This window comes from Siniperca chuatsi, linkage group LG4, assembly GCF_020085105.1.
Source record: "Siniperca chuatsi isolate FFG_IHB_CAS linkage group LG4, ASM2008510v1, whole genome shotgun sequence".
In the NCBI taxonomy this organism is placed as follows: Eukaryota; Metazoa; Chordata; class Actinopteri; order Centrarchiformes; family Sinipercidae; genus Siniperca; species Siniperca chuatsi.
The window spans coordinates 5745485-5771527 of NC_058045.1; the positions used below are offsets into that span (position 1 = coordinate 5745485).

The 26043-nt window shown below is 39.3% G+C and overlaps 2 protein-coding genes across 7 annotated transcripts in view; one reads left to right on the forward strand and one right to left on the reverse strand.

Moving 5' to 3' along the window:
• The window catches only part of LOC122874227 (forkhead box protein P2-like), a 30943-nt gene extending 7392 nt beyond the window's left edge, over positions 1-23551 (forward strand). For 2 of the 6 annotated variants that reach the window (XM_044191783.1, XM_044191782.1), the window contains exons 2-17: positions 9975-10080; positions 10989-11157; positions 13596-13700; positions 15013-15099; positions 15746-15854; positions 16554-16731; positions 17156-17260; positions 18079-18166; positions 18646-18783; positions 19553-19742; positions 19856-19926; positions 20480-20581; positions 20690-20811; positions 21575-21644; positions 22073-22203; positions 22298-23551. In XM_044191783.1, coding sequence (XP_044047718.1) covers positions 11002-11157; positions 13596-13700; positions 15013-15099; positions 15746-15854; positions 16554-16731; positions 17156-17260; positions 18079-18166; positions 18646-18783; positions 19553-19742; positions 19856-19926; positions 20480-20581; positions 20690-20811; positions 21575-21644; positions 22073-22203; positions 22298-22427 — 1782 coding nt within the window. In that variant the 5' untranslated portion in view covers positions 9975-10080; positions 10989-11001 and the 3' untranslated portion in view covers positions 22428-23551. The remainder of the gene's footprint in view (positions 1-9974; positions 10081-10988; positions 11158-13595; positions 13701-15012; positions 15100-15745; positions 15855-16553; positions 16732-17155; positions 17261-18078; positions 18167-18645; positions 18784-19552; positions 19743-19855; positions 19927-20479; positions 20582-20689; positions 20812-21574; positions 21645-22072; positions 22204-22297) is intronic. The other 4 variants (XM_044191784.1, XM_044191786.1, XM_044191787.1 and 1 more) reach the window with 3 other exon arrangements.
• On the reverse strand, positions 295-6623 carry ppp1r3ab (protein phosphatase 1, regulatory subunit 3Ab). Its single transcript, XM_044191780.1, has 4 exons — positions 5797-6623; positions 5134-5201; positions 4919-5016; positions 295-4203 (listed from the first exon to the last, which is right to left on the reverse strand). The coding sequence occupies exons 1-4, from the start codon at positions 6579-6581 to the stop codon at positions 850-852; spliced, it is 4305 nt and encodes a 1434-aa protein (XP_044047715.1). The 5' UTR covers positions 6582-6623; the 3' UTR covers positions 295-849.
• Positions 23552-26043: the final 2492 nt, after the last annotated feature.

Here is a 26043-nt window from a genome sequence, read left to right on the forward strand (position 1 = left end):
TCCAATTTCTAACAGAAAAATGTAATGGGTATTTGAAGACAATGCCCTTTTCGGATCTGTTTTTAATGCTGATGCATTAACCCAGTTTTTAGCCACACCAGCAGCTCTGAATAGCAATGTTGGCCTGCCGGCTAATGGCATTCCCATCAGCAGCTGTACTTTGTGTTTAGTACTAATTAGAATATGTTAAATTAAATCAGTTCCTACTGTATTGACTCTGAGCTGGCTACTGTTGTTAGTCTACTATTAGTGTTGTGAACACGAATAGTAATGAAAAGCCATCGAACACATTGAATTATTTGTCTATATTGATTTATTCATTCCAGACCTATGAAAACTAAATGTACTCTACACAAATACAGTGATTTTTAGGTGGCATCCATTCACACAGCACACTGATGAGTTTCATTTATGCCTCAAAAAATGCATTAACGCTCTGCAGAAATGATTAGTGTGAGCAATGGTCCGCAGCCTGTTTGAGTCGACACTAAGTTTTATGTACAGTAAAGCATAAAGAAAATTGGTTCATACTCTTGACAACAGAGAGTTAATATCCTCCCATAGGGAATATACAGCATTTATTCTGATATGTGTCGTGTATGCTTTAAATCAATGCCCATTATCATTCACTGTATGTTTCTTCTTCTTCTACTACTTCTATTCAGACCATTACTAATTGTGTAGGTCTTATTCAAATATCTTTAGATGAAGGGAAATATCATGGTATGATAGTATGTGGCAAAAAGGGAGTTTTAAATCTACTAAACCTACAGACCTTTGTGGGTGTCATGTCAGCACCTTGTCCATGTTAAACAATACCACAACCGAAACAGATTTTTACAGTTTAATTCAACCTATTCTGTTGTTTTTAACTGGCTGCCTCTCTCTTTGACAGCAGAGCCAAATCACTGATATCAAGTAGAGCCCAAAACAGGCAAGAAAATCATAATGGTAGGCCACAACTAAAAATACCACTATCAAGGTGGCGTATAACAATGTTTTTGAGATACTGCTGCAGGAAAAAGTCTCTGTCCACCACGAAACATTTCTGTTGATGCTTTCCTGTCCATTTAACACTGGCAGAGCTGCAGCTGTGGGTTGGATGTCTGCTGTCTCTGTGTCTTCATGATTGTCCTGAAGGCGGCTGAGGTGTTGTTCTTCATCCAGAGACTCACTGATGGATGGCATGGTTGCGGACAGCAGTTTGCTTCTGCTTACAGAGGGCCTTTTGCCCGCACTAAAACCTGTGTCTTTGCTCCCGTCTTTATGGGCCTGTGGCCCAGTGTGAACAGCCCTCAGACAGTGCATGTACAACTCCACCTCATCGTCTGAATCAGACTCTGCTGAAGCGCTGTCGTGGCCTGTTTGGTCACTTTCAGGTTCATCTGCAAAAATGCTTGAACCTCCCTCTGCAGCAGCTGATTCGTTCTCATCTCCTTTTGATAGGTCATGTGTAACATTCTCGTTGCTTTGAAAATCTTCCTCTTTGTAAAGATGCATTTCAGTTGGGAGGTGTGCATTTTGCCCTTCTCCTGTATTTTCTTTGTCAATTACTCTCTTGTCCTGCACATTGTTCACCAGAGCAGACAAACCATCCTCAACCTTGTTTTGTATAATGTCTAACCTCTCCTCAAAACACCCCACTTCATTTTCCCTGTCCTGTATTGTCTTGCTCTCTGACTGTGCATCTACAATCTCTGACGCTCCTGTTTCATCAACTAGAATTTCCTCCTTGTAATCTGGATTCTCCTCTTCTATGTTTTCCTCCCTTGGTTTTACCTGATCCTTCCTCTCCACACCTGCTTCATCGTCATCGGTCAAGTCTATTTCCATTTCTTCCTCCCCCTCTATCTCCTCTTCTTCTTGGAAATCTGTCCTTTCAGTATTGAAGTCTTTTATCTCTGCACAGTGTTCTTCTTTCTCTAACTCTGTCTTCTCTTGTTCCTCTCTTTTCTCTACTTCAGTCTCCTCAGCTAGTTCTTCCTCTCCAGGTGTCTTTTCTGTCTTTGTGGCTTGAACATAATCTAATTCTTTCTCAAGTTCTTCCCTATCTTTTCCAGCCACAATCTCCCCAATTTCTTCCTCTCCAATCCTCTGCTTGTCCACTGAAACACCTGCATCTTCAGCTTTGTTCTCTTTCTCTCTTGCAGATCTGATCTCCCCCACCATTTTGTCCTTTGTTTCCTTTTTTTCCATCTCTGTTGTATCTCTATTTTCCAATCCTGTATCTATGTCTGCGCCCTCCGACTGTTCTCCTTGGTCTTTCTCCACTGCTTCAGTGTCCTCTGCTTTTAAACTTATTGCCTTGCTTTCCTCTTCATCTGTTAACATGTTTTTCTCCTCTTCTTCAACCATACATTCCCAGTCTTTTACCTCAGTGGTGTCTGCTAAACACAAATCCTCCTGTTCTGAGACAGCAGCTTCCATTTCATGATGATCTGTTTTTTCTGAAACATTAATTGCTTCACCATTGAGCTCCATGAACATGTCACCATGTATGTGATAGTTACTCATCATTGCTTTTGTCATTGACTCAGCTACCTCACCAGTTACCTTAATTTCAGTGGAGTGTTTTATTTCGTCTGTATGCGAGTTGTTCACCATTTTATTTCCTTCTTCCGCATTATTAGTTTCTTCCTGAGTTTCAAGAGAAATCTGAACTGTTGTGACATCCTCCACAATTTCAAAACAAGAAACATAACTATTCTCAGTTTCTTTTGTAGCTGAATTATTGATGTGATTGGGATTCAAATCAAGTAAAGCTTCCAATAGTTTAACCTCCTCTGAAATGCCATTGGTAGTTGATATAGTTACTGTTTTGCCAACGTCATTGTCTTTGTTTGACTCATCTACACACTTACAGTCGTTTGCTCCACTACCTCTGGTCTGTTGGTCTGTCTCATCACTAACAGGCTCTGATACACTCTGAGAAGGTTGAAGTGACATAAATGAAGTTTCTAGACTGCTCATGACTTCTTGCGTTTTATTTTGTGCAAGTGGTTCATCTAGATTAGTTTTGATCTGTGTACATGTGTGCTCTGGCAGTTGAGCCTGTGCTGTTTCTGCTGTGGTTTGTCTTTGGAGGTCATTGCTTAGAATGTCTGTGTCCTGTGCTTCTCCCTGAAGATGTAAACTCTCAGTCGGTATTTGTGGAATTAACAAATATGTTTTCAAAGTGTTTACAGTGTGTGGATGTACTACTGTGTCTCCTGAAATAGTTTTTGGAACCTCATATGTGCGTCTCTGGTCTGAATGTATAACCTCAACTGGATCCTGCAGAGTTTCTGCACAGTCCTGGATGTCATTTGCTGTCACACTCAAACTTGTTTCTTCTTCTACAATGGGGGGACTATTCGGAGTGGCATCTAAGCATTCTTGGTTTGATTCCTGAGTCTTAATCCCATTTCCCTGAACTTTGCCAGTGTTACCTCTAACATCTGTTGGAACAGTACAGCTGGTCTGTTTTCTTTCAGTGTGAGGGAAACTTTGAGTTAAATCTACAGCATTCAGTGGAGCCCGTACTGGATTTCCCCAATTACCTACACTCTTACTTTCACTTCCCACTCTGCCAAACACCTGACAATACAGCGGAGCCACCACAGTTCCAAATGTGAAGCTGTTGGTCTGGCTAACGAGGCTTTCGCTGCTCATTGCTGAAGTAACACTGTCAGCTGGTTCTGCTGCAATGCTGCTAGTACATAACTCATAACTCATGCCTTGCTTCTGACTGTTTTCCTCAGCTTTGGAGACAGACTTGTTGATGTATTGGCATTCTGCAGGAACAGGCTCATCATTTGAATGCAATGGGTTGTCTGGGATATCTGTGGCACTCTCACCTCCTGTTAATGTGGTCGAGTCAGCCAAACTGATGCTCTCAGATTTCTCTGGCTCGCTGTTAGATGCATACTCGTGTGCTGGTGACGTATCATGTAGAATATCAAGGAGGGGTTCGCTGCGTGTTTCCAGAGATTCAGAAACAAACTGAGAACCTTCTGATTTGCTGCTCCCCTGAGAAAATGATTGTACATCTGAGTGCTTTTCCTCTGGGATTTCTTCTTGAGCTGCCTGTTTTGCTTCTGGAGGTGATTCATCTCTTTCAGTGTCATTCGCTCCTCCACCTCTTTCAGCGAAGTAGTCCCCCACCCAAGCCATCCGTGCAGCCTTTCTACTTCTTCTTCGGCTGCAGTTCTGTCTGCTCTCAGTCTGTCCATCAACAACAGGGATAGATTCATTTCAGTTTGCTCACACAACAGTTATGATGTTTTAAGAAAAGGGAGTGGGGTGACATTTTAAGTTGCAGGTCCCACAGTGACATGCTTGGATTAAATTCTGTCCTTGACTGCATTTTTGATTGAAATAAAAGGACAAACTATTAAAATAGTATTAAAATAGCACGCATGACAAAATATGAGACACTGAGCAAGTGCAAACAGCATGCGCTAAGTGTCCTTTGGGTGCACAGTACATTATGTTACGCTGGTGCTACTCAAGTCCCGGTCATGTGACATTCTCTCAGAAAGTGCACCAAGGGTCATGTTAAGTTTTCTGTTCCTCCTGTACCACATAGACACACCATGGTGTCTTTATGCTCCCTTTCATAGCCATTAATGCATCAAACCTGTCAAATCAAGTTTGAAAATAAGAGATAGTTTAAACAATCAAAAAGAATTTAGGATTTTAGAACAGTAAGATAGTCTCAAGTAACTGATCAGTCACGGTAACTTATACAGTATATAATATACTTAAGCTATACACTTGTGTTGTGAGCCTAAATGTATTGAATTGGCCTTTAAAGTCTGGATATTTGGCTAGGAAGTCTAAAGGCAAACCGTAAAATGTACAAGTAAACTGGACTGTTGCCTATGTACCAAAAAAGAAAGAAAGAAATGCTGATTATTTGTCGGGGCATTTTACTCACCAGTAATGTCTGTCCAGCTCCCTCTGATGTTCCTGACTGACCACCAGGGACTTGCTTGGCTTTCATAGCGTCCACTTCCTCTCCATGTTTTGACACATCTGGAGAAAAGAGATAGCCTATTTTACATTTATATTGAGGCTGCACTATTACAGCCATGTTTTTTAAAATTTCACAATTATTTTCTTCATTTCACAATAAGCAAAATAAATATTCACCTGTTGAAATATTTTCCTGAGATGAAGCTTCCATTGCTGAAATGTTTTCCACAGTAGAGAAGTTCTGACTGCGAATTAATAAAATTGTGATCAGTCCGACTTAATTTATGTGTCTCGTATACTTCTATGTGACTATCACCAATCAACAAACCACAAAATAAAACTATTTTCCCATTTACAAACAGCCTGGATTGGTTGCAGGACCCCTGCAACTTCTTTCCACCAGTTATGTAACATGATTTGCTTCAAACTTATAAGTTTATATATATATATAATATATATATGTTTATAATACAGACCTCACACAGTCAACAACTTCAAAAAATCTGATTAGCTAGTTTATCCTTTGCTCTACATACAGAATTCGATGTAGTTTGTCCCCTCTTTATAATATCAAGGCTTTTAGAAAAGTAGCAGCTTTCATACAAAAATTACAACAATAATTTTGGTCAGGCTACTGCGTACAGTATATCAGGTTTAACAGTAGCCAATATTTTTTTTATCATATGGCAGAAACTAGCCAGTCTGCTCTTCCAACTTTGGAATGATAGACATTTCTCCCGACGTATGATTCTCGTAATTACATAAGTTGAATTGTGTCTAAAAACATCATCAGTATAGACTTTTAAAAATCCCCAGCAGTGAAACGCTTTATATCCTCACCCAACAGTCTTAAGGCAGCTTTTCTTGTTCACATTTTCCTTCTGTGGTTTCTCTTTCCTCTCTTTCACTCTCTGGTGACAGAACAGCACGTAGTTTCTGTTGTTATTGTTGGTCCAGAATGTCCCCACTGAAGTCTCATATCGCAGACAAAAGTCCACTCTGGCTCCCTGCTCTCCGAATGGGGGCACTAAGGTGAGCTTAAACGAGAAACAGTCCATCAGACCGTCACTGGAACCGGGGATGTACTCGGCCAGGAGGTCAAAGTGGCTGGACCAGGTGTCCAAAGTGGTTCGGACATATACCGCCTTACTGAAGGAGATGTTGAGGACACGGATCACTCCTTTCAGTATTGTGGTCCCTGGAAGTAACTCGATGGTCTCCAACTCCACTTTCTGTTCCCGTACTTTGACAAACAGCTCCTCAGTAGATAACGGGAGGGAGAAAGTGAGAGGAGTTAGGAAGTATTCCTCTGCATCTTGACCTTTGCCCTCAAAAGAGTCATACCCTGGCAGCTTGGGTACATCCCAAGTGTCAAACTCCTTCACCTGCACCAAACTGAGGCCTTTGACATCTGCAAAGGACACTCTCCTGGAGCCACACAGGGGCAACTCAGGCTCTGAGTCCTCGTCAGAGGCAGAGCTCCTTCTCCGTGGGAGAGGAGAAGATTTGGGCCTGATGCTGATCACCACCTCGCCCTCATCATCGTCCACATCCAAGGTACCGAGGCCTGGCACTCCTAAGAGGTTACAAGCCCCAGAAGGTCCTGGTTGTCCCACAAACTCCATGGGGCTCTCCGTGAGAGAGTCAGTGGGAAGTGAACTGCAGTGCTTCTGCTTCTGGCAACTGACATTCAACATGCTCTGACTTAACAGATGGAGTCGAGTTACAGATGACATTGTTGCAAGGGCCAACACTATAAATAGGCGAGAAGGGACCTAAACTATGTACAGTAGTCTACGCTCAGGAGGAGAAAATATCATCCTCTTGCCCCTTTGAGGCAGGCCGCTTGTGTGATATAATCTACAAAATAGATTGACAATTATCTAATTTTCTTACTGGAAAACTACCCCAACACTTAAAAGCTCTAATCGTTCTTATGTAACTGTACTAATTGTTCCCTGGAGAGTTATAATGCTATTCACACAGCAAGCATGATATTTACCATGACAGCTATTTGTGCTTACATGAAATCTAAAACAGAACATATGGCCTTTGCATACTGTTGAGGCCTCCAAAATAATTTCCACTGACCAATTGCTGACTCTCTGATGGTGCAATAACTGTGAAAGCCTGATAGAATGTAAGAAACAACCATTCCACATAAGCTTATTTTTTATCTGCTTGTCCCTTATCAAGATATTTATGCAGATACCAGAATTATACAGTTTACAGCAGTGCATTGTGTTTGCACTATTTCCTGTGTTTATCTCACAGCTGTGACAAAATGGCATGTCCAGCCCACGCCATGACCAAAGTGGTTACTCCTTAATCTTACCGAGCAAATAAAATACATATTTTAAAAGTGAGTAAGAGTGCTGTGTCTCAACCCCCCCACCCCCCCAAAAATGGATATGAGCAGTATAAAAGCATGTAAAGCCTGTAAGGCTGTCAGGGAAGAAAATGGTTTCAGCATTTTGTCCAACAGGAAAGAACCAAACTGTGGGATCTGATACGGACAGGATACTAAATTTCACTGCTGTGCAAGGACTTGGAAGTTACATTAAAAAGAAACAATGAATACAGAAAAAGGAAGGACAAGACAACATCTCACAGATACTTCATACATGAAAGAAGAAAAAGTAGGATGTGACTTCATAAATGCATCTAAGACGGAAGAGAACAGCAGAGACATTATTGCACAAGAAATGACTGCAACAATGGCAGATGCTGTCAGTACCTATGAGAACATCCTCACCAGCCCAGCCCATCATCCAGATAATTTGATGAGCTCCTCAGACAATCCCTCGTCTGAGGACACTCAGCTCTTCTCAAAGCCCTTGCTCTCATATGTCGCCCTAATTGCCAAAGTCATCCTGTCCTCACCCTCCCAGAAACTCAACCTGGCGTCCATCTACAGAGCAATGGAGGAGCAGTTTCCCTACCTCAGGAGCCGGGGTCCGGGCTGGAGGAACAGCGTCCGGCACAACTTGTCCGTGAACGACTGCTTTGTGAAGGTGGGCCGCTGTGAGGATGGTCGTGGCCATTACTGGGGTGTCCACCAAGCTCACCTGAGAGACTTCCAGCAGGGGAATTTCAGGCAGTACAGCAAGGCCAGGGGGAGGAGGGAGAGGGAGCGATGTGACAAAGCGGCAAGGTGTGTGGCTTGGATGGAGACAAGTTACTTCCTTGGAAGACTCTATGAGAGCAGATCTTTGGGTTGGGTGGAGCCACAATGCCCTCTGCAGGAACCAAGGAGGTATCAGATGAGTTCTGTGGACTGGACCAACCGCTATCAGCCTTGGAACGTCAATGTGGGCTGGGTACAATCCCCCAGCTGGATGAAATTTTACTATTTTCCAAAGAGGCTACCAGAGTCATATGGCAGGGCCACAGCTGTAGGAGGGCACAACAGTCAACCCATGACCTCTAGACTGCACTATTTGGAGATGAGTGACCCAGTACTGAAAGGCATGAAAGAGTCATATGACAGCAGGTTCATGACACCACCAGTGCAAGCTTTCAGATTTCCTGGCTGCTGGTGTATGTCTCCAGTCATCAAAGAGTTAATAAAACCTTTACCTTGCAAAGTCAGTTTTTAATTTCACCCCCAAACTGTCTCAAAGCATTATGATGAAAAGTAGAAAAAGATGGAGACCACATGGAAATGTTTTTGCTGAATATACAGAACAAATGTATCTTAATTATTTCTTCCAATGTAAACTGGAAGCAGGTAAATACTAATCCAGTAGGTGGCAGAAAGTTACCTTGGTAACACTATCCACAATTCAGTCTTTAATTGCTCTTGAGTCTGTCCTGCTTTAAGACATGTTTTGTGGAGAGAAGATATATTTGGCCTCTCTGTCACTTATATAAAAGCATCATATCTAAATGTACAGCACTAATCCATATTTACAAGGTGTGAATAGCTTAATCTTTAACATGTATTAGCCTGCATTAGCTATGCCATGATATTTATTTTATTCTTATGCCATGACTAGAGAGAAACACTTAAAAAAAGAATGGATTCAGGGTCTTTGTTCCTTACTTTGATATCCCCCCTAGCCTGGCCTTTTGTCCTCATCATGTACTTGCAGTCTGTAAAACATATTTTCCAATTAAGAGCTGACATTACACGAAACCACTACAGGAATGTGATGAAGGTGGCATGCTTAAAAGAAAAAAAGAAAGGAAAGAGTAAAAGAAAAGAAGAGTAAAACTGAATGAAAACAATGAACCAAAATGCTTAAAAACATGAAGAGGTGCAGAAATGTCCTGTACAAAGTTTCAGTCATTTCAGGTATTGTTTGTCAATGCAGCTGTGTGGAACTTTTACACTATCAGCAGCCAAAATTAAAACTCTTTTGTTTTTAACAGATGAACTGATATGCTATTCAAATAAAAGTGAAGACGCTACTGTAAATAGCTCTTTGATAACAGTTTGACAGTTGTGTGGCTGTAGAGCTCTTTTTGTTGTTCAAAACTTGTAGATATCTGACTGCATATCTAAATAAAGTCACAGATGACTATACTTGTCTTTTCTCAAACCGGACCCTTTGTTTTAATCATGAAAGACAATAAATGATGCTTGTTTTCAGGCATTTTGTTTTTAATGTTTTTTTAAATTGTATTGTGTATGTCTATGAATATCAACAAAGAAAAGTAATGCCTGTAAAAATGCATTCTTACTGCAAAATAGACAACTCGAAAGCACAACAGCATGTTTTATTTATATATTATGTTACAATATACATTATTTTTTTTATGTCATTGCAAAGTAGACGTGATGTTTATTGATTAATGCAAATTGTAGAGGACTTTTTTTTTTACAAATGCAGACAAAAAAATCATCTGTACATATGTGGAGACACTCAGCAGAAAAGCAGTTACTTTTAAGCCTAAAATAAAAATGATCTATAGCTGATTTGGAAACTATTTTGTCTTGTTTTTCACATCCTGGTAATCAACTGCTATTCTCACTGTCTCATTCACTGACTGACACTGTGACTCCTCCCCCTCAGGTAGACACACAACTCCATCAGTTCTCTCCCATCCTCACTCCAAACTGCATGACTTAGAGACATCAACTCTGCCTGGCTGCTCTGAATTCAACTGTTCATCTTAACGGTATGTAGCTGTAACACAGTTCTGACACAAATAGAGGTGTCAGACAGCTTTCAGTGATTTTATTTCTTGGATGCTTTTAGGAGTTAATACTTAAAGTTAAACTCATACTTGTGCTCAGTTTTAGAGGTAATAGGTTGTATTTTATGGCTCTCTTGCGTATTTGTAGGATCTTTTTTTGCCTCTTAGTTTCCATTTCATGCAGTGCCGAGATAAGTTAAGATATGTAATAAAAAGGTGGCTTTGAAAAACTCCATGCAAGCTTTCCTGGATCTTCATGCCCGCCAATAAGAAGCCACAGATACATTTACTGACTATATTCTGCGTCAAATAACACTGATTTGAGTTGTGAGAATCTGAAATTATACAATAACTTTTGTATATATAGTGAATGCATATAGACACCTCCATTTTAGAACCTACTGCAAATCACCTGTTATTGTTATTTGTGCATGAGGTCTGGATGATGTTAATCTCCAGAAATTGGGATCTTTTAAATGTTAATTAACTACGCTGAAATACCTTTGCTTCTTTGCTGTTTCCACTGACATGCAATTCAAGTCTTACATGGAAATCCTAGATTCATTAACTTTATCTAGTCTTTGGTTCTGTAAACTGCATCTATAGAGTTTCATTGGATTTGAAGCCTTGCATTGCTTATTTCAGTTGTGCAAAGAAATGTTGTTGTTTTCTGCTGTATTTTTTCTTTCTCTTTGTATGTTCTATTAGCCAGCACCTCAATAAGCATGACCACCATCTTGGTATTTTTTAAGAATTTCAAGTTAGTTTTCTTTCTTGCCATGTGTTTAATGCAAAGCCCCACAAAGGTACAATTTAGCAATGATTTAGCTGAACTGTATCTACAGTGTTTGAATCTTACAGCTTATTTGGTGTTGACTGTTTTCTTCTAGGACCTGAGCTGGGATGCCTGAGTCTCCTCTCAGTCCCACGGCAGCCCGTCAAACCCCAGCCAGCAGCCTCCTCAGTCACACAGACAACGGTGCAGGAGAGAGAGTAGCTAATGGGGACTCCTGCAGTGGAGTGAGTGGTGAAAGCTGGCAGAGTCTCCACAATAAACAGGTATCTTCATCCTCCTCCTACTCCTCAAGCCCCCCCTCATCCTCCTCTTCTCCCTTCGTCTCTCTTCGTCTCCTCCTCTTCATAAGCGGGAAATAGAACAGTCTTAGGCAAACAGATGTCAAGAGAAATACCGCACATCAGCTCCATATTGGACGTCCTCTGACAGGACACCAAACCCAGAGCCTGTAGCTCTGTTGACAGTGGCAGGGATTTCATATGAGATCTGATCCAAGATGGGAGTTGACACACAGAACTCTGTTTGTCCTTCATTATTAGTTTGTGAGTCAGAGCCAGGGAGGAATAATTGTCCACAGACCTAGGCCAAACAGATGCAAGTGAAAGGCAAATAAGCATGGCCCAACATAATTTTATGGTTGTCTGTTGCGATTCCACCCTTGGGAATCTTAATCTAAGGGATCAATGAAACAACCACGATAATGAACGCCTGGTCACCACCGTTTCCTTCAGCTTGTTCCCTCATCTGTCAGTTTTGCTCTGCTCTTTTCTCTTAATTCACTTTCTAAACCTGTACAAGGCTCTCAACTACAGAATTTTAACAATATAACAAAAAACATTGCCACTGTCCATAGTAAAGGGTCTGCTAGCACTTTCTGCAACTGTGTGAGCTGAATTTTTAAACGTGTTATATTTTTGAACATGATGATTATAGTAAGTGACAATGTCATAACGCCACTGTTGCAACGTTACCTGCCAGAGTGTGATTCCAGTCTTCAAAACATAATAATGGCTTGTGATATGAAAGTTTTTCAACCTGAAAACCTCTGAAAACGTTACAAATGAAGACTGGTTTTCTCTTATAATGAAAGAGAGGGACCTCCATCTGTAATGTATTTCTTTTCTAACTGTAGCATCCAATCCACACACCACAAATAGTTACCCTGTGATTTATAAAGCATGGTAATGAAGCCACCTGTATGTCAGTGCCGTCTTTAAAACTACACACACAAGAAGAGTCAGTAAAGACACAAAAAATGTAAGACTAAGGCTGCAAATAGCAATTATTTTCATTATCAATTAATCTGTCCAGTATTTTTATGATTAATCGATTAACTGTTTACTCAATAAATTGTCAGAAAGGCTGATCACAATTTCCCGTCTTTAAATAGCTTGTTTTGTCTAACTAAAATTGTTGGAGAATTTAACAGGTATGTGGTGGGGTAAGGACATACCCTATACATTTTTACACAAAGTGACTTTTGTTAGACGCACGAGGTTTAATAAGGTTACCAAAAGTGGTTACCAAACCACTTTTTTCCTGTTCCCCCTACATTTAGAGAACCTTTTTGTGCATGTAAATATTGTAAATAGTCAAATAAATGCTGCACATTTTCTGCTTATTCCACCACTTCTTTGTTCATGCCATTCTTTAGTGCTGACTGTCATGTTACTGTCTCTGGAACAGGGGATGTGACACAGTACAAAAACCAAAGACATTTAAGAGGCTGTAAATGCTTGAACACAATAAATAAATAACAAAATATAAATAATTGTATAAGCTTTTAAAATTGTCAATTTTTTGTTGATCGACTAATCAAGTAATCCACGGATTGCTAAATAAGACCAAATCATACATGTCTACAAGCACTGCAGATCGTTGCTGTGCCAAAGTGTGAATTCTTTATTCTCAGTTCCACTGTTCTTAACTTTCTAGTTGTCTTATCAGTCTGGTCGAAACACAGGAGGTATTATCTCAAAGGTCTGAGAACAAAAATCACAAACTTGAGGTCCCTGATGTGTTCTTTCATTACATCCTGCAAGCCGCTAAGATATTACTCTCATATAGACATACTGTAAGGCTTCACTGAAACCTATGAAGAACATCATGTCACAGCCTTTACACATCTGTATACAGCGATTGACATCCTATATGTAGACAATGAGAGATATTCACCATTTGAAAAAGTGTCATAAACTGTTCACATAATAAATTATATTTTACCCAACAATCAATTGACAGCACTAGTATAGTTTTTCAGCATTGTTTGTAAAACAACATGTTGGATTTGTAAGAGGCTTTTGTTGTTTCAGTCATGGCAATTGATGTTGCCTCTGTTTGGATACAAAAGGAGACAATCATTCTGGTTATTTGTCACTCAACCAGTACCAGTGCAGATCCGTTATTATTCTATGAGTGTTTGCCTTTATTAATACCCATACACTTCTATTAGGAGTCACAACAAGCATGTAATTGTGTTGCTAATTAACTGGCTAGCCTATCTCCCATCTCATTTAGGGTCAATGACACAATCCAGCATGATGATGTTCACAAAAGGTTGACAGCACTGTTTTGTAATTGGATTGGAAAGATTCCCATTCAATGGTTATTACTGTTTAACACCTGACACTTGCCTTCTGTCCCACTCACTGAGAGTAGACTGTGGTCCTTTGTCATTTAATCTTTCCTCCTCTTCTTGAAGGTGTTCCTGGCTATGATGGCTCCTCAGCAGATGCAGCCGCTTCTGTCCCCCAACCAGCTGCAGGCTCTGATCCACCAGAAGCAACAAGCCCTTCTGCTCCAGCAGGTATTTATGCAATATTAACACTAATATAGGTACAATGATTTGTAATAATAATACACTGCACTCTGGTTTACTGGACCATACATGTGCAGAATAAAGTTTGAGTTTTTTCTCTTGTATACAATAATTCAAATTACATTTGACTGAAACTACTGTAAATTACTGAGTGCAATATAACATTTACATTAGCCAGTTAGTTAGCTTAGTTGTCCGTCTAAGTTGGATCTCAGGTAAAGTAATATAGTACTATAATAACTTGGTTTACAGTATTACTGTAGCCTGCCGGCCATCCAATCGCTTATGGCCATCAAGGTAAGCTAGTAAATTAGCTAACAGTTAGTCTGTTAAGGTAAACTAATTAGTCATTTAAGGTAAACTAGCTAGCTTACACAAAAACACAAAATTGTTATGGGAAAATAATTTAATTTTAGCCAGCTAACCTTAATTCACTATTAAGATGACTTCATTAATATCATTACACTTCAATTTTTACCTTAAGCTCCTGTAGTCATTTAAGCATTTAACCCAATTTGTGGTTTGAGGTTCTTTGAATTCACCCACTGAGGTTTAACTAGGTTTAACTCAACGTGTCAGATTATTTCTGCCTCTGCAAAACTATAAGTGCTCTCAGATCGTCTGGGACAGGTCTGCTTACTGTCCCCCAAGTCAAAACTAAACTTGGAGAAGCAGCATTCAGTTTTTAAGTACCACATATCTGGAACAAACTCCCAGAAAATGTGAGGTCTGCTCCAACTCTCACTTCTTTTAAATAAAGGCTTAAGACTGTGCTGTCTGCCACTGCCTAATTTCTGTTCTCCTGTTTTGCTCTATTTTAGCTTATCTTTATCTTCTATTTTATTTTACTCTTTTAAATCCTATTTAAATGCGTCTTTTTATATTGCCTTGTGTTACTTTTATGTCTTATGTAAAGCACGTTGAATTGCCTTGTTGTTTAAAGGTGCTATACAAATTAACTTCCTTTGCCTTGCCTTATGTCTGAATAAAAAGGAAGTGTAAATAAAACCTCTTGTCTTTCTTGCCAATGTTCTTGTCACCGTCCCATCTTTAAACAAAATAATGGCAAAATTGTACCACATACCTGACATTGGCTCGTGGGCGGTAGTAGTCAATAAAAGAAAAAACTCGTTGTGGACCTCTCTGACGAGAGACTCTAGGGAGGCGGTTGGTAATTTGTAATTCAAGAGTTTAGTATATCCTACTGTTTCGCATATTTCACAGTAAGATGTTTGAGAGTGAGGTAAATGTCTATAACGATAATAATAATAATAATAATGGTCCATCACCATTTTTCTAGCAGCATCTCAAAGAATTTTACAAGAAACAACAACAACAGATTCACCTGCAGCTGCTTCAGCAGCAGCCCAGCAAGACAGTCAAAGAAGTAAGTAGTTATTTGTGATCTGTTTTTTAAACTTATTAATTTATTTATTTTTCAGTTTGTTTGACTGGTTTTACACTATACATATCCATCTGGGGGTAAAAGGTCAGATTAGTAAGTCATCAATAAAATGTAATAAATACAATAACAATTTCTAGTGTTAAGGTTGATAAGTAATCTTTAACTTTTCTATGGGAAGCAAAGAAACTGCTGCAGTACCCACAGCACTGTGGAACATGTTATGGTGTCCTGGAAGTGACACACATCATGAAAACATATTTGAACAGGACAGATGGAGGAAGGTAGGAGATCCAACAGAATGTGCAATCAAGAGAGAACATGTTTATGTGCTTTGTCACTGCTGTAGGGATTTGAGAACAATGTTTTCTAGCCTTTGCAGCTGAGATGTTGGCTGTGTGGGTGATGAGTTTTTGTTTTGGAATGTGAGATTTCAAACTCAGAAATCTCAACATCTGATGAAGAAACTATTGAAGGATGCCATTACAAATGCAGTATATGGCACTGATTTTAGCCCAGGATCAATACCCGGACAGCTAGCAGGAGAAAAGAGAGTGTGATCAGCAGAGTTTCACATGAATACTACCTCACTTTTCTTTGAAATGTCTTATTTTCTCTCTCCATCCTCCAGCTCCCTGCACAGCAGCTCGTGTTCCAGCAGCTCCTGCAGCTCCAGCAGCAGCAGCAGCAGCTCCTCCGGGTGCAGAGACCAGTCCTGGCTTCTCCTGCTCTCTCTCCAGGTCACTCCACTTTACATTTAACACCAAGGTTTTACTTTATTTCTGTGTTTCTTCTCCCTCTTTGGAGCAGTTTCTGTTGAAAGCAACTGTGTTGTCAGCTGTTTTATTTCCAATGTTTTGCGTGTTTTGATTTTCTGTACAGTATCAGTGTTTGTAGTGTTGCAATTCAGAGCATGTTAGCAAATTTAAGATTGAATTGATCATAGGGTTATAGTATGTTGTATCATATCACAAGGACACACACATAAACAAACATGGACATGTATCTGGTACGATTTTGTCACAGAGACCTCAGCACAGGAAGATTTGTTTCGTGTTGGCTTTAGGTTCAGTTATGTAACTGCACTAAACTCAAAAGTCACGATGATGAAATTGAAACCTAAAAGTAGAAAATGCATCATTACTCATATTCTTGCTGTGATAAATATTCCTGGATTACAGTGAAGAGGTAACATGAGGTCATGAGAAAAAGTTGCTCTCCCCGTTTCTTCCCTTGTGGAGGTGCGAACATCAACAATTATCAAGTATATTTATAAAGTAAATAATTCTGGAAAAACCTGCCACTCAGCTCCTTGCATGTGTCAGCTGCCTCTAATGTATCATAAATAGATAATAAGCCCCCATTCCTTTTGCAGTTTCCTTTATTATGTAAAACTGATTTAGAAATTTACAATATACTGTATGTTTTTTTTGTTTAAGCTGGTTTCAGCCCTGCAGAGATGCAGCAGATATGGAAAGAGCTCACAAGCGGAATAACTGAAGATAAAACCACACTGAGGGGCAATCAGGACTCTTCGGCTAACAACATAATGTCAACAAAAGTCACAGGGAGACAGACGGGTGACCAGCAGTCGTCTTCTCCTCATAGGGCAGAAAGGTACGATCTGTCTGTTCGGGCTGTAAACAGATTGTGAGAACTGAGATGATACTGCCTTTTGGTAAACATCAAAGACCTGTCATCTGTAGACATTTTCTTCCTCTCAAGGTGCGGGTGGGGAGGTGTTTGATTTTGCAGTGAGACTTCTCTTTTAATTCCCCTTGGGACGGTACATTTTGTTTTGTTTGTTTGCTTTGTGTTCCACCACCTGAAGTGGTTCAGCAAAGAAAAAGTTTACATGACTACATGTCCCAAATCAAAAGTAAATAGTTTTCCAATTATTTTTCTGTGCTCCCCTCCACCTCTCTCGTGTCATTTTCTGCTACCTGAAAAGAAAACAAACCACCCTTATATCTGTTTTATTGCTGTTTTGCTCTCATTTTTGTTGCTGTGGTTTTTAATCATGTCAATACTTTCACTCTAGTGCTGTTAAAGCTGATCACGCTGCCACACACACTCTCTACAGTCACGGTGTGTGTAATTGGCCCGGATGCGAGTCGGTGTGTGAGAACTTCAGCCAGTTCATTAAGTAGGTTTTAACTCTGACTCTTTGCACCTTTCTGTTTATGATTTAAAGGAATACTCCAGTGAAAATATTTTCAGTTTCAAATACTCACCCCCTGTAGGCTTGAAAGGTTCCTCTGAAATGTTTGTATTATGTAACTGATGACAACACTTTCTGAGCAACGACACATGTCATTCCTGGCTACCACCTTTGTTTGGATAGGAAATAGAGTCGTAACTTGGGAAACAGAGTAAACATCGTATTTGTTATGAAGCAGACACAGTATTATTTTATCCATCCAGATGGACAGAGGAATGTTTGAGGATTCTGGAAATACTTTCAAAAATTGTTCTTTAATTACTTTGGGGGGGGGGTTAAAAGCCTGCTGGGGATTTATTTAAAAACTGATGCTCATCTCTGTGACTTGAAAGTGAGGATAAGACATGAGAGGCACAAACTGGATGCATTGTGATTGCTGGATTCAATTTGCTGGATTGTATTTCAATGGTGAAAAAAACAAGACATCCATATAAACTTCTCTAACCACTCCTGCAGCGTAGTCCACGTCTCTGCTGTTGATGCGTATGTTCAGTGTGTTTCAAACGATCTTCACTTTGTCAAGAAATCATTAAATTCATTTCTGCACGAGTTGTTTAAATGAAGTTTCCATGAATGTTTTGATAGATTTTGACTTTTTTTTTTTTTTTTTTTGCCATTACTCACCATTGGAATCTATTGTAGCTGCTGTGAATCCAAGCCTACTACAGCTGCTATCTCTGTGAAGGAGTAAGCTACAGACTTTTCAGTGGAGTATTCCTTTAATGCCCCTGTGTGTGTTCCAGGCACATGAGCAGTGAGCACACTCTGGATGACAGAAGTACAGCGCAGTGCAGAGTCCAGATGCAGGTGGTTCAGCAACTTGAGCTTCAGGTAGGCATGAGTTCTGTAAAGATGTCCAACAACAAGAGTTATAACTGCCGCTTAGATGTGTGCTAGTGGCCATGCAAATAGTAAAATTGAATAGTCATTTAATATTGTCATATTCTGCACAAAGAAAACCTAAGTGAGCATTGATTAGAGTGTGAGTTTGCTTTGTAAATGTGATTAGTTTTTATTGATTTAAAAAAAATCTCCCCTGATATTTATAGAAGCAATATTTGACTACAACATTGAATTCTTTAACCTGAGTTTTCCTAAATTTTACCACCTAAACACCTTGTTGTTCATGGTAAATATTCTTGTAATGCTCTGCCAACACAGCCTCCTTCCTGATGTTTGACACAGCAGGAAATTGTACTTTGCAAATATGTTTGGTTCACAGAGTTCCATTTAAATAATCTGTGTTCAGTGATTTCGATGCGACACCGTCCACTCTGATTTCTTCTCCCTCCCTTCATCTCCTCTAACAGCTCTGCAAAGAACGGGAGCGTCTGCGAGCGATGATGGCTCACCTGCACCTGCCATCTTTAGAAGCTCGGTCGATCTCTGCACGCGCGAGTCTGCAGTCGCCACAATCTGATACGGCTGCTGACCCATGCAGTCTACAGGTAGATAGTGTGCAGTAATAGCTGTGTGAACAAAAGAGACAAAGTAAATGAGCCGTGAAACTGTACGGCGTTTTGAAGCTGTAAGCAAAACTCCAAATATGTGGTGGAGAGTGAAAATAACACGTGTCTGGCTGCAACCTCATCTTCTCTAGCGCTGATGAAGATACCGCCAGCCTGTAATTGACCTGGTGAACGTTTGGATGAGTTGCAAAAATATGTTGGGACAAAAAAACATGGCTAAGGGGTACACCTGCATGAGATGAAAGTCATTTGAATCTGCTCAGAGAAATTATGTCACAAATGCATTTCTTGAAAAAGTTTTCTCATTTTGCACCCTTTTACCATAAATCTCAAATTACTTTGACACTTTTCCTTTGTGGAGATCACCATCCTTTTTGAGTGTGACTCACTGCCTGATGTGAATCCTGAGCGCTTCCTTTCCTTTCGGTGCCCAGCTGTTGGCACCAGATTGCTGCCATTGTGTTCTCAGACAGCAGACATGCTCTGATAATGTGGAAGCTAATCATTTGTTAATCTTGCAAATATTGCACCATAACCACAACACTCACCAAACAATTTCACCCTATAATTAACAATAATTGGCTTCCTTCTTCTTGCGATATTAGTGGAATCACCTCTGAAGAGGCGAATCAAATCGCTCTGTTACACTCTGTTGAAAAAATCTCCCACTCTGTTTTGTTTCTCCGTCAGTCTTTTCATTCCACTTGTTCCTTTGTTAACTTGGATCACCTGCTTGTGTCGATCTCAGCTCAGCTCAGTCGCCGTCACCAGCAGCCTGCCCTCGCTGAGCCCTTCACACTCGGCCCAGGTGTCCCCCCAACCTCTGGCCCCTGTCAGCTCTCCATCCCAGGGGTGTGAAGAAGAGTCGTCCACTCATACATCATGTGCTGGGGCCATAAGACGTCATCATCACCCTTTGGTCTACTCGCTGTCTTCAGGTAAACCAAATACTGTGACTGTCACTTTTAGATTGTGTTCATACAGGAAATGAATAGTTCATAGCACAATTTCTACTCCAGTTTCCACTTACTATGTTTTTCTGTTGTTTCAGAAAATGAATATGAGCTCTACAAGAACACCGATATCAGACCACCTTTCACCTATGCAACGCTGATAAGACAGGTACCGTCTATGCCTTGGAATAGAAGTTATTTCTTTCTTTACTTAACTTTAAACATTGTATAAGTAACTTAGATGTAATATATTATTTAATTCCCTTTGTAGACTAATTGCATAATTTACAATTCAGAGCAATTCATGTTTTCTCCATTGATTTTTACTCTGTGTTTTCCTGTTTTGTATTCGCTGGTCCCTAGACTGTGAACATTTTAGTGTTGGAGGCCTTTCTTGCCGATAAATGACCTCTCTATGTGCTGTATTTCTATGTTCATGTTGATTGCCATGTGAGCTCATTCGTTTGAATCAGCAGTGTACAGCTGAAACATCGACAGAAAATGAATTGGCAACTATTTTGATAGTCCATTAATCATGTTAATTAAGTAACTTTTTCTAGCAAAAATGCCTCCTGGTTCCAGTTTCTTAAATATGAATATTTGCTGGTTCTCTTAGTTGCCTATGATAGGAATTTAAATAGGTCCTCCTTCCTTGGATCAGAAGTGAATTTAATTTGATCTTGTAATGTGCTACAGTTTTTTTATTTCTCCTCCATCTACAGGCTATTATGGAAACATCAGACATGCAACTAACACTCAACGAGATATACAACTGGTTCACACGGACGTTTGCTTATTTCAGACGCAATGCTGCCACTTGGAAGGTATCCCACCCCCAGATAATTAACTCTGTGATTCCAGTGTGTGTCATTCCTGATTTGTGCAGCATGTATTCAGTAATATCTCCATCACTCTGATTTTCTCTGGATCAGAATGCAGTGCGCCACAACCTGAGCCTGCACAAGTGTTTTGTGCGTGTGGAGAATGTGAAAGGAGCGGTGTGGACAGTGGATGAGGTGGAATACCAGAGCAGGAGGTCCCAGAAGATCACAGGGTACAGTACATGACTTCCTGTTTATCACAGCACTGGTATCATGGTATCTGCATGTATTTCAGTTCAAACTTAATGATATTTAAGACATTTACTTAATTTGTTAAAAACAACAAATGATACCATTTCATTGGCAAAAAGTGCTGAAGCAAAGATACTCAAGGGTTTTCCATCTTTGCTTCAGCATTAAAGTAGAAAAACAGAAAAAGGTGTATCGCCTAATATTTAGCGGAGTCTAGGCTGTTTAACATGCGAATAAATCATAAATCAAAATGTCATTATTGCGAGATATAAAGCACAACATGAAGACTGAATAAAAGACAATTTTAACTGCCCCAGATCAAATTTCATATTTTTCCTTACATTCTTTTTATACATTTAAAGTTTTTTTTTTACCTTAAATTTCAAAAAGAAAAATGAAAGAAAACATTTGAAGTATCTGCAATTGACACCACCGTGTTGTCATCAGAGTCAAAATGAACAAAATATTTAGTCCTGTGTCCAATGTAGGTCCAATGTAGGCCTCAGTAAATGAATGATAAATATGGCTGAACTGATCCAGGTGACAATTTCAAGGCTCTACTTCAATGTTCTTTCCTGATTATTCATGTGACTGAATTATTTGTCATCTTAAGACCTTGCCTCAAACTATTGTTGTTAACCATGTTGTGGCTTGTGGAATATATACTATGTATTGATTTGCTTTCCATGAATTAGACATGGATTGTCTCCGTTTTGAAATTCTGTTACGTTTGTTATTCCACAGGAGTCCGTCGCTGATGAAAAATGTGTCCTCCAATCTTGATTTTGGGACCGTTCGGAATGCCAGCTTACAGGTGAGAGGATGTTAGAGCACATCTTTCAAACAACACTGGCTTCTGTGCAATATCCACCGTCTCATTGTAATCTTAATAGGCTACACTTAACTTGACAGTTTATGCACTATTACTTACTACTTGTACTATTACATTGTATTATTATACTGTATTATTATCATCAACCGGTAAACTGGCTTTGTACTTTATCCTTATTTTAATTTTATACTTATACCCACTTGGTACTTAATTTATCTGACCTGTATTATAGTGTATTATATTTTTTGCTTAGTACTTCTATTCCTGTGTGCACTGACGTGATAGTGAGCAGCTGGAACAAAAGAGTTTCCCCTCGGGGATCAATAAAGTATTTCTGATTCTGATTCCTGATTACAGGAGTTTGAAGTGGTTGAGGTCACTGTGTGATTTCTGATCAATCTTCCTTGTAGACGGCACTGGCTGAGGCATCACTGCCAGGATTCAAGAAGGAGTGTGTCAGCAGCAAGTCCAGGAGTCAAATACAGGAGAATAAAGCAACAAACAGCCACAGTAAACAAAACCCCTCTCCACGAGTCCAGCAGTGAGTTTTGTTTATTGTGAACTCTAAAAATCAATGAAATGACTGATGTGCTGCAATTATTGATCAAATTGTCTTTGTTTTTCACCTCTTGCAGGTCTCTTTTCCTTAAAGACGAAGCGCTGAGTCTGAATGACCAAGAATCTCTGATGCCAACAATGAAACCAGCCAGTCTGCAGCATGACATGACTGAAAATGACGAAGAGCATCTGTTTGACCTTGAATGACAAAAGAAGGGTTTCAGACGGAAAGCAGTTGCAAAGCAGCATAGTGAGCATTCGTTGAACATTCAGGGATGTAGACCACAGTTTACATATTATACCATCTTAACATGTAAATCTTCAGTGTGTAGTGCCAGGCGTCGTTTGATCAAATACACACCAGAATGGAGCTATTCAGAGTTGTGGTTCATTATATGGTTCATATATTCATATGTTCTGATTTAGTTGTCTGTGGAGTACGTGTCTGCAGCAGTCGACTTTTTCTGTTGACATTTCAGCCTTAAAGAAAAGGAAGTGGAATATAGTGCCACCTGTGGTTTTTGTGTCGGCCTATCACTTGATTATTCTTTTTTGATCAGCTAGAGATTTAAGAAAATATTTAAAATAATGGGTTAAGGATATGATAAAAGGACTAAAAGGTATTACAGTTAAAAATGAGATTCAAAATGATCTCATTATAATTATTGTCTTTTTTTTCAATTAAAAGTGCATCATGACAAGCATCAAAGTAAAAAAACATACATGAGAATGTACACAGTCAAAAATAGAGTTGGGATCTGATAGTTTGGGGGACATTATGTCCTTTTTGCCATGAACAAATCCTTTCATGTAAATGATACATTCCAAAGGCCAAAGTAGGTGATTTACATCAACGTTTGTTATTATGTAATGAGTGTAATATGTAGAGAAAGAACGTTGATTGTGATAGTTCAAAGAATTAACACAGGGTGAATGTGAATGTTAAAGTGCAGCAAAGACAGAGATGTTTTGTGGTGATGAAATATCTGAAAACATGTATAGTTTGTGCTGTGGCTTCTCTCTGTTGTCTTTGTACATTAAAAGAAATCTTGTAAGATGCACATCAACCTGCTGAAATGTGTTTTATCAATGTTCATTTGTTTTCAAAAGTCACTATGTGTGTTTTCCTGTTTCCCTGTGTAACTTATGTATTTAATACAGAGCTGTGTTTCCACTGAAATAAAGATTGTTCCAAACATTCCACTTTTATAACTAACATTTTGAGTCTTTACAATAGATGTTGGGTAAATACAACTCTCTGTATTTATAAAAATGTGTTTGTCTGTAATTGTATGTCCAACATGAATGATGTAATAAAGATATGTAATATATATGTTTGTCAATTAATGCTGTTTATTTTATCATGGTCACACCTGTGATTAATGGTATTGAAAAAACATTTGTGTTTTGATGTCAAACTCTACATTCAGACCAAATTTAAATGTTATACACTGTTAAAGGTGGGGCATGTGATTCTGGAGAAATCCAACACAGTGACAAATACCGTGATATAGAGCGAACAACAGCACAGCAAGTAATATAACTAAACTAAACTAAACTAAAACTAAAACATAACGTTAGCTAGTCTGTTAGCGGACGGTGAGGAGATATTCGCTGAATTTGACAAAAAGACGTGTATCGAAATGCATCAGAATTGCATACCTCACCTCTAAGCGTTGTTACCCACCAGTAGACTTATCCCATCCCACAAGCTGCCACTAACCTGGCTACACCTGTTAGAGTGTATGTTTGGTATTTGGTAATTTCACATTGAAAATTAAAAAAAATACTTTGTTTTGGGTAAACATACTTGTTGTTTTGTCATGTTTATGCTTGTGTAAGCAGCATAATACAGTACGTATGAACATAAGCTGAACAAATAAATGTTTTTATTAGGCTTGACTGAATGCTAATAGCAATAGCAGGGTCATGTTGCCCAGGGCTTTAGTTTGGGTCGTTCTAATAAGAAATTAGAATGAATCAAATCTAATCAAATTGGACTATGATAGATATTTCAAAATCTATTCACATAGATATTCATTGCAATCCAAATCCTTCACAATACTGCTGCAGTGTGCAATTTTGAATGTTTATTTAGTAATTTGTTTTATGCAGTTGGTGTAAAAGCAATGCTAGTTACGTCTATGAGGACAGTAAGAATACATGTACAACTGTGGGTGAATTAAAGCTGCCATACCTTAAAATACCTACTGCAAAGAATAATGATTAACATTAAATTATTATATCTGAACCAATGATTTTAAAACCATTTCTGTTAACATTCATGGTTGTTTGTCTCTTGATGATCACTAAGAGAAGGTTTCAGTTTACTCTCCTTTTTAATCACATCAACATGTAAAAATGCTCAAATTCATGGATAAACAATCCCAACAGCATCACATGGTCTCATCCACTGATGAACCCCACGAAGTGAAGCTGATGCTGTAGACTTCACAACCAAATACAGAACAAAGGCAGACTTTTCAGCTCCCTGTTTTGACTAATGTCAGTAATTGTCTTGGCTGATAACGAGTTAGCTTTAAGTTTGCTGTTGCCTCTCAGGGCTTCCTTTGATTCGCTGTCAGCCTATTAGATGACATTTTCTTGTCATTGCCTCTCCACGCTGCGTTTACTGACTGAAAGTTAGCATGGTGCTAGACAACTTCAACAGCTTCACTTATGTGTTGCTTTGATGTGCCATAATCTCACTGTGAGGCTGGCAAGTCAACATGTTTTTCAACGCAGCATTTTTGACAGCACTTAGTCAACAGCCCCTCCGACAGGGCTGGTCCCTGTTCATCTTCTCAGCAACATGTAATGATGCCCATGAGTCCAATCTCTTCATAAAATCCTCATCTGTGGGAAAACAATATTTCCACATACAAAGATTTGTATGTGTGAAGTGTCACTGACTGCAATTAATAACTTTTTATTTTTTTTATTTTGTTTTGGGAGGTTGAAATTAAAACTCAGAATAAGTGATTGATTGAAGACTACTTTGCGCTCTCAAATGACAGACTTAACATTAAACCAGGGACATGGAGTTTGCAAACCTCATCCACTGAAGAAGACCATGACATTCTGTTAAAATAGTAAGTGGACCTTGAGTTAAGATTTTTTGCCAAACAAAAGAGTACAAACAAGCATCATTTACATAACAATGATTCTGTTAATTAGATTCATTTGAAATGTTGCACATAAAAATATGTTATTTAAAAGTATATAGAAGTACAACTTTGTCCATTGGACTCTTCAGCTTCCTGCCAGTTTGCAGTTCTGCAGGTGTTACTCCTGCAGTTTCTTGAACAGCAGAGTTTACGGCAAATCTGAACTCCGCAAGGTGTTGATCCTATTTATATGTTGTTGTTTTGTACAGTATGTTACCGAATGTATGTGTTACCTAAAATGTCATGTTTGATGTATGGTGGTGTTTTCTTATCCCATGTGGGATGGGAAAGCATGAATTACATCATTTCAGAGCAAATTAGTAATTGCATTTATTTGCATATTGAATGCTAGAAAGTATACAAATTTGACAGTTTGTATGAATCTCTGTGTGTGTGTGTGTGTGTGTGTGTGTGTGCATAAGAGGGCGAGAGAGCTTGCATACATGCAGTATTCAGCTAACACACTTGTGGGGTATGTGTCTCCATTATGTTAGGTGACTAAAAGCAGAACAGAGAGGGCAACCTAAAGTCACACAACCAGGCCTCTGCCGTCTCCGCTGTTCTGTGATCAGCATGTTTAGAGCGGCCACTCAGGGATCTGCTGGGAAGGGAAGTGTTATTTAGTGACTGAACAACAACAAAACGCCGACCCCCAT

Coding starts and splice junctions, on each gene's coding strand:
- ppp1r3ab (XM_044191780.1), bottom strand. CDS start 6,581: ATGGAGTTTGTGGGACAACCAGGACCTTCTGGGGCTTGTAACCTCTTA. Junction 5,017..5,133: donor TCAGGAAAATATTTCAACAG/GTGAATATTTAT, acceptor TCTTTTCTCCAG/ATGTGTCAAAACATGGAGAG. Junction 4,204..4,918: donor GAGCTGGACAGACATTACTG/GTGAGTAAAATG, acceptor GTTGATGGACAG/ACTGAGAGCAGACAGAACTG.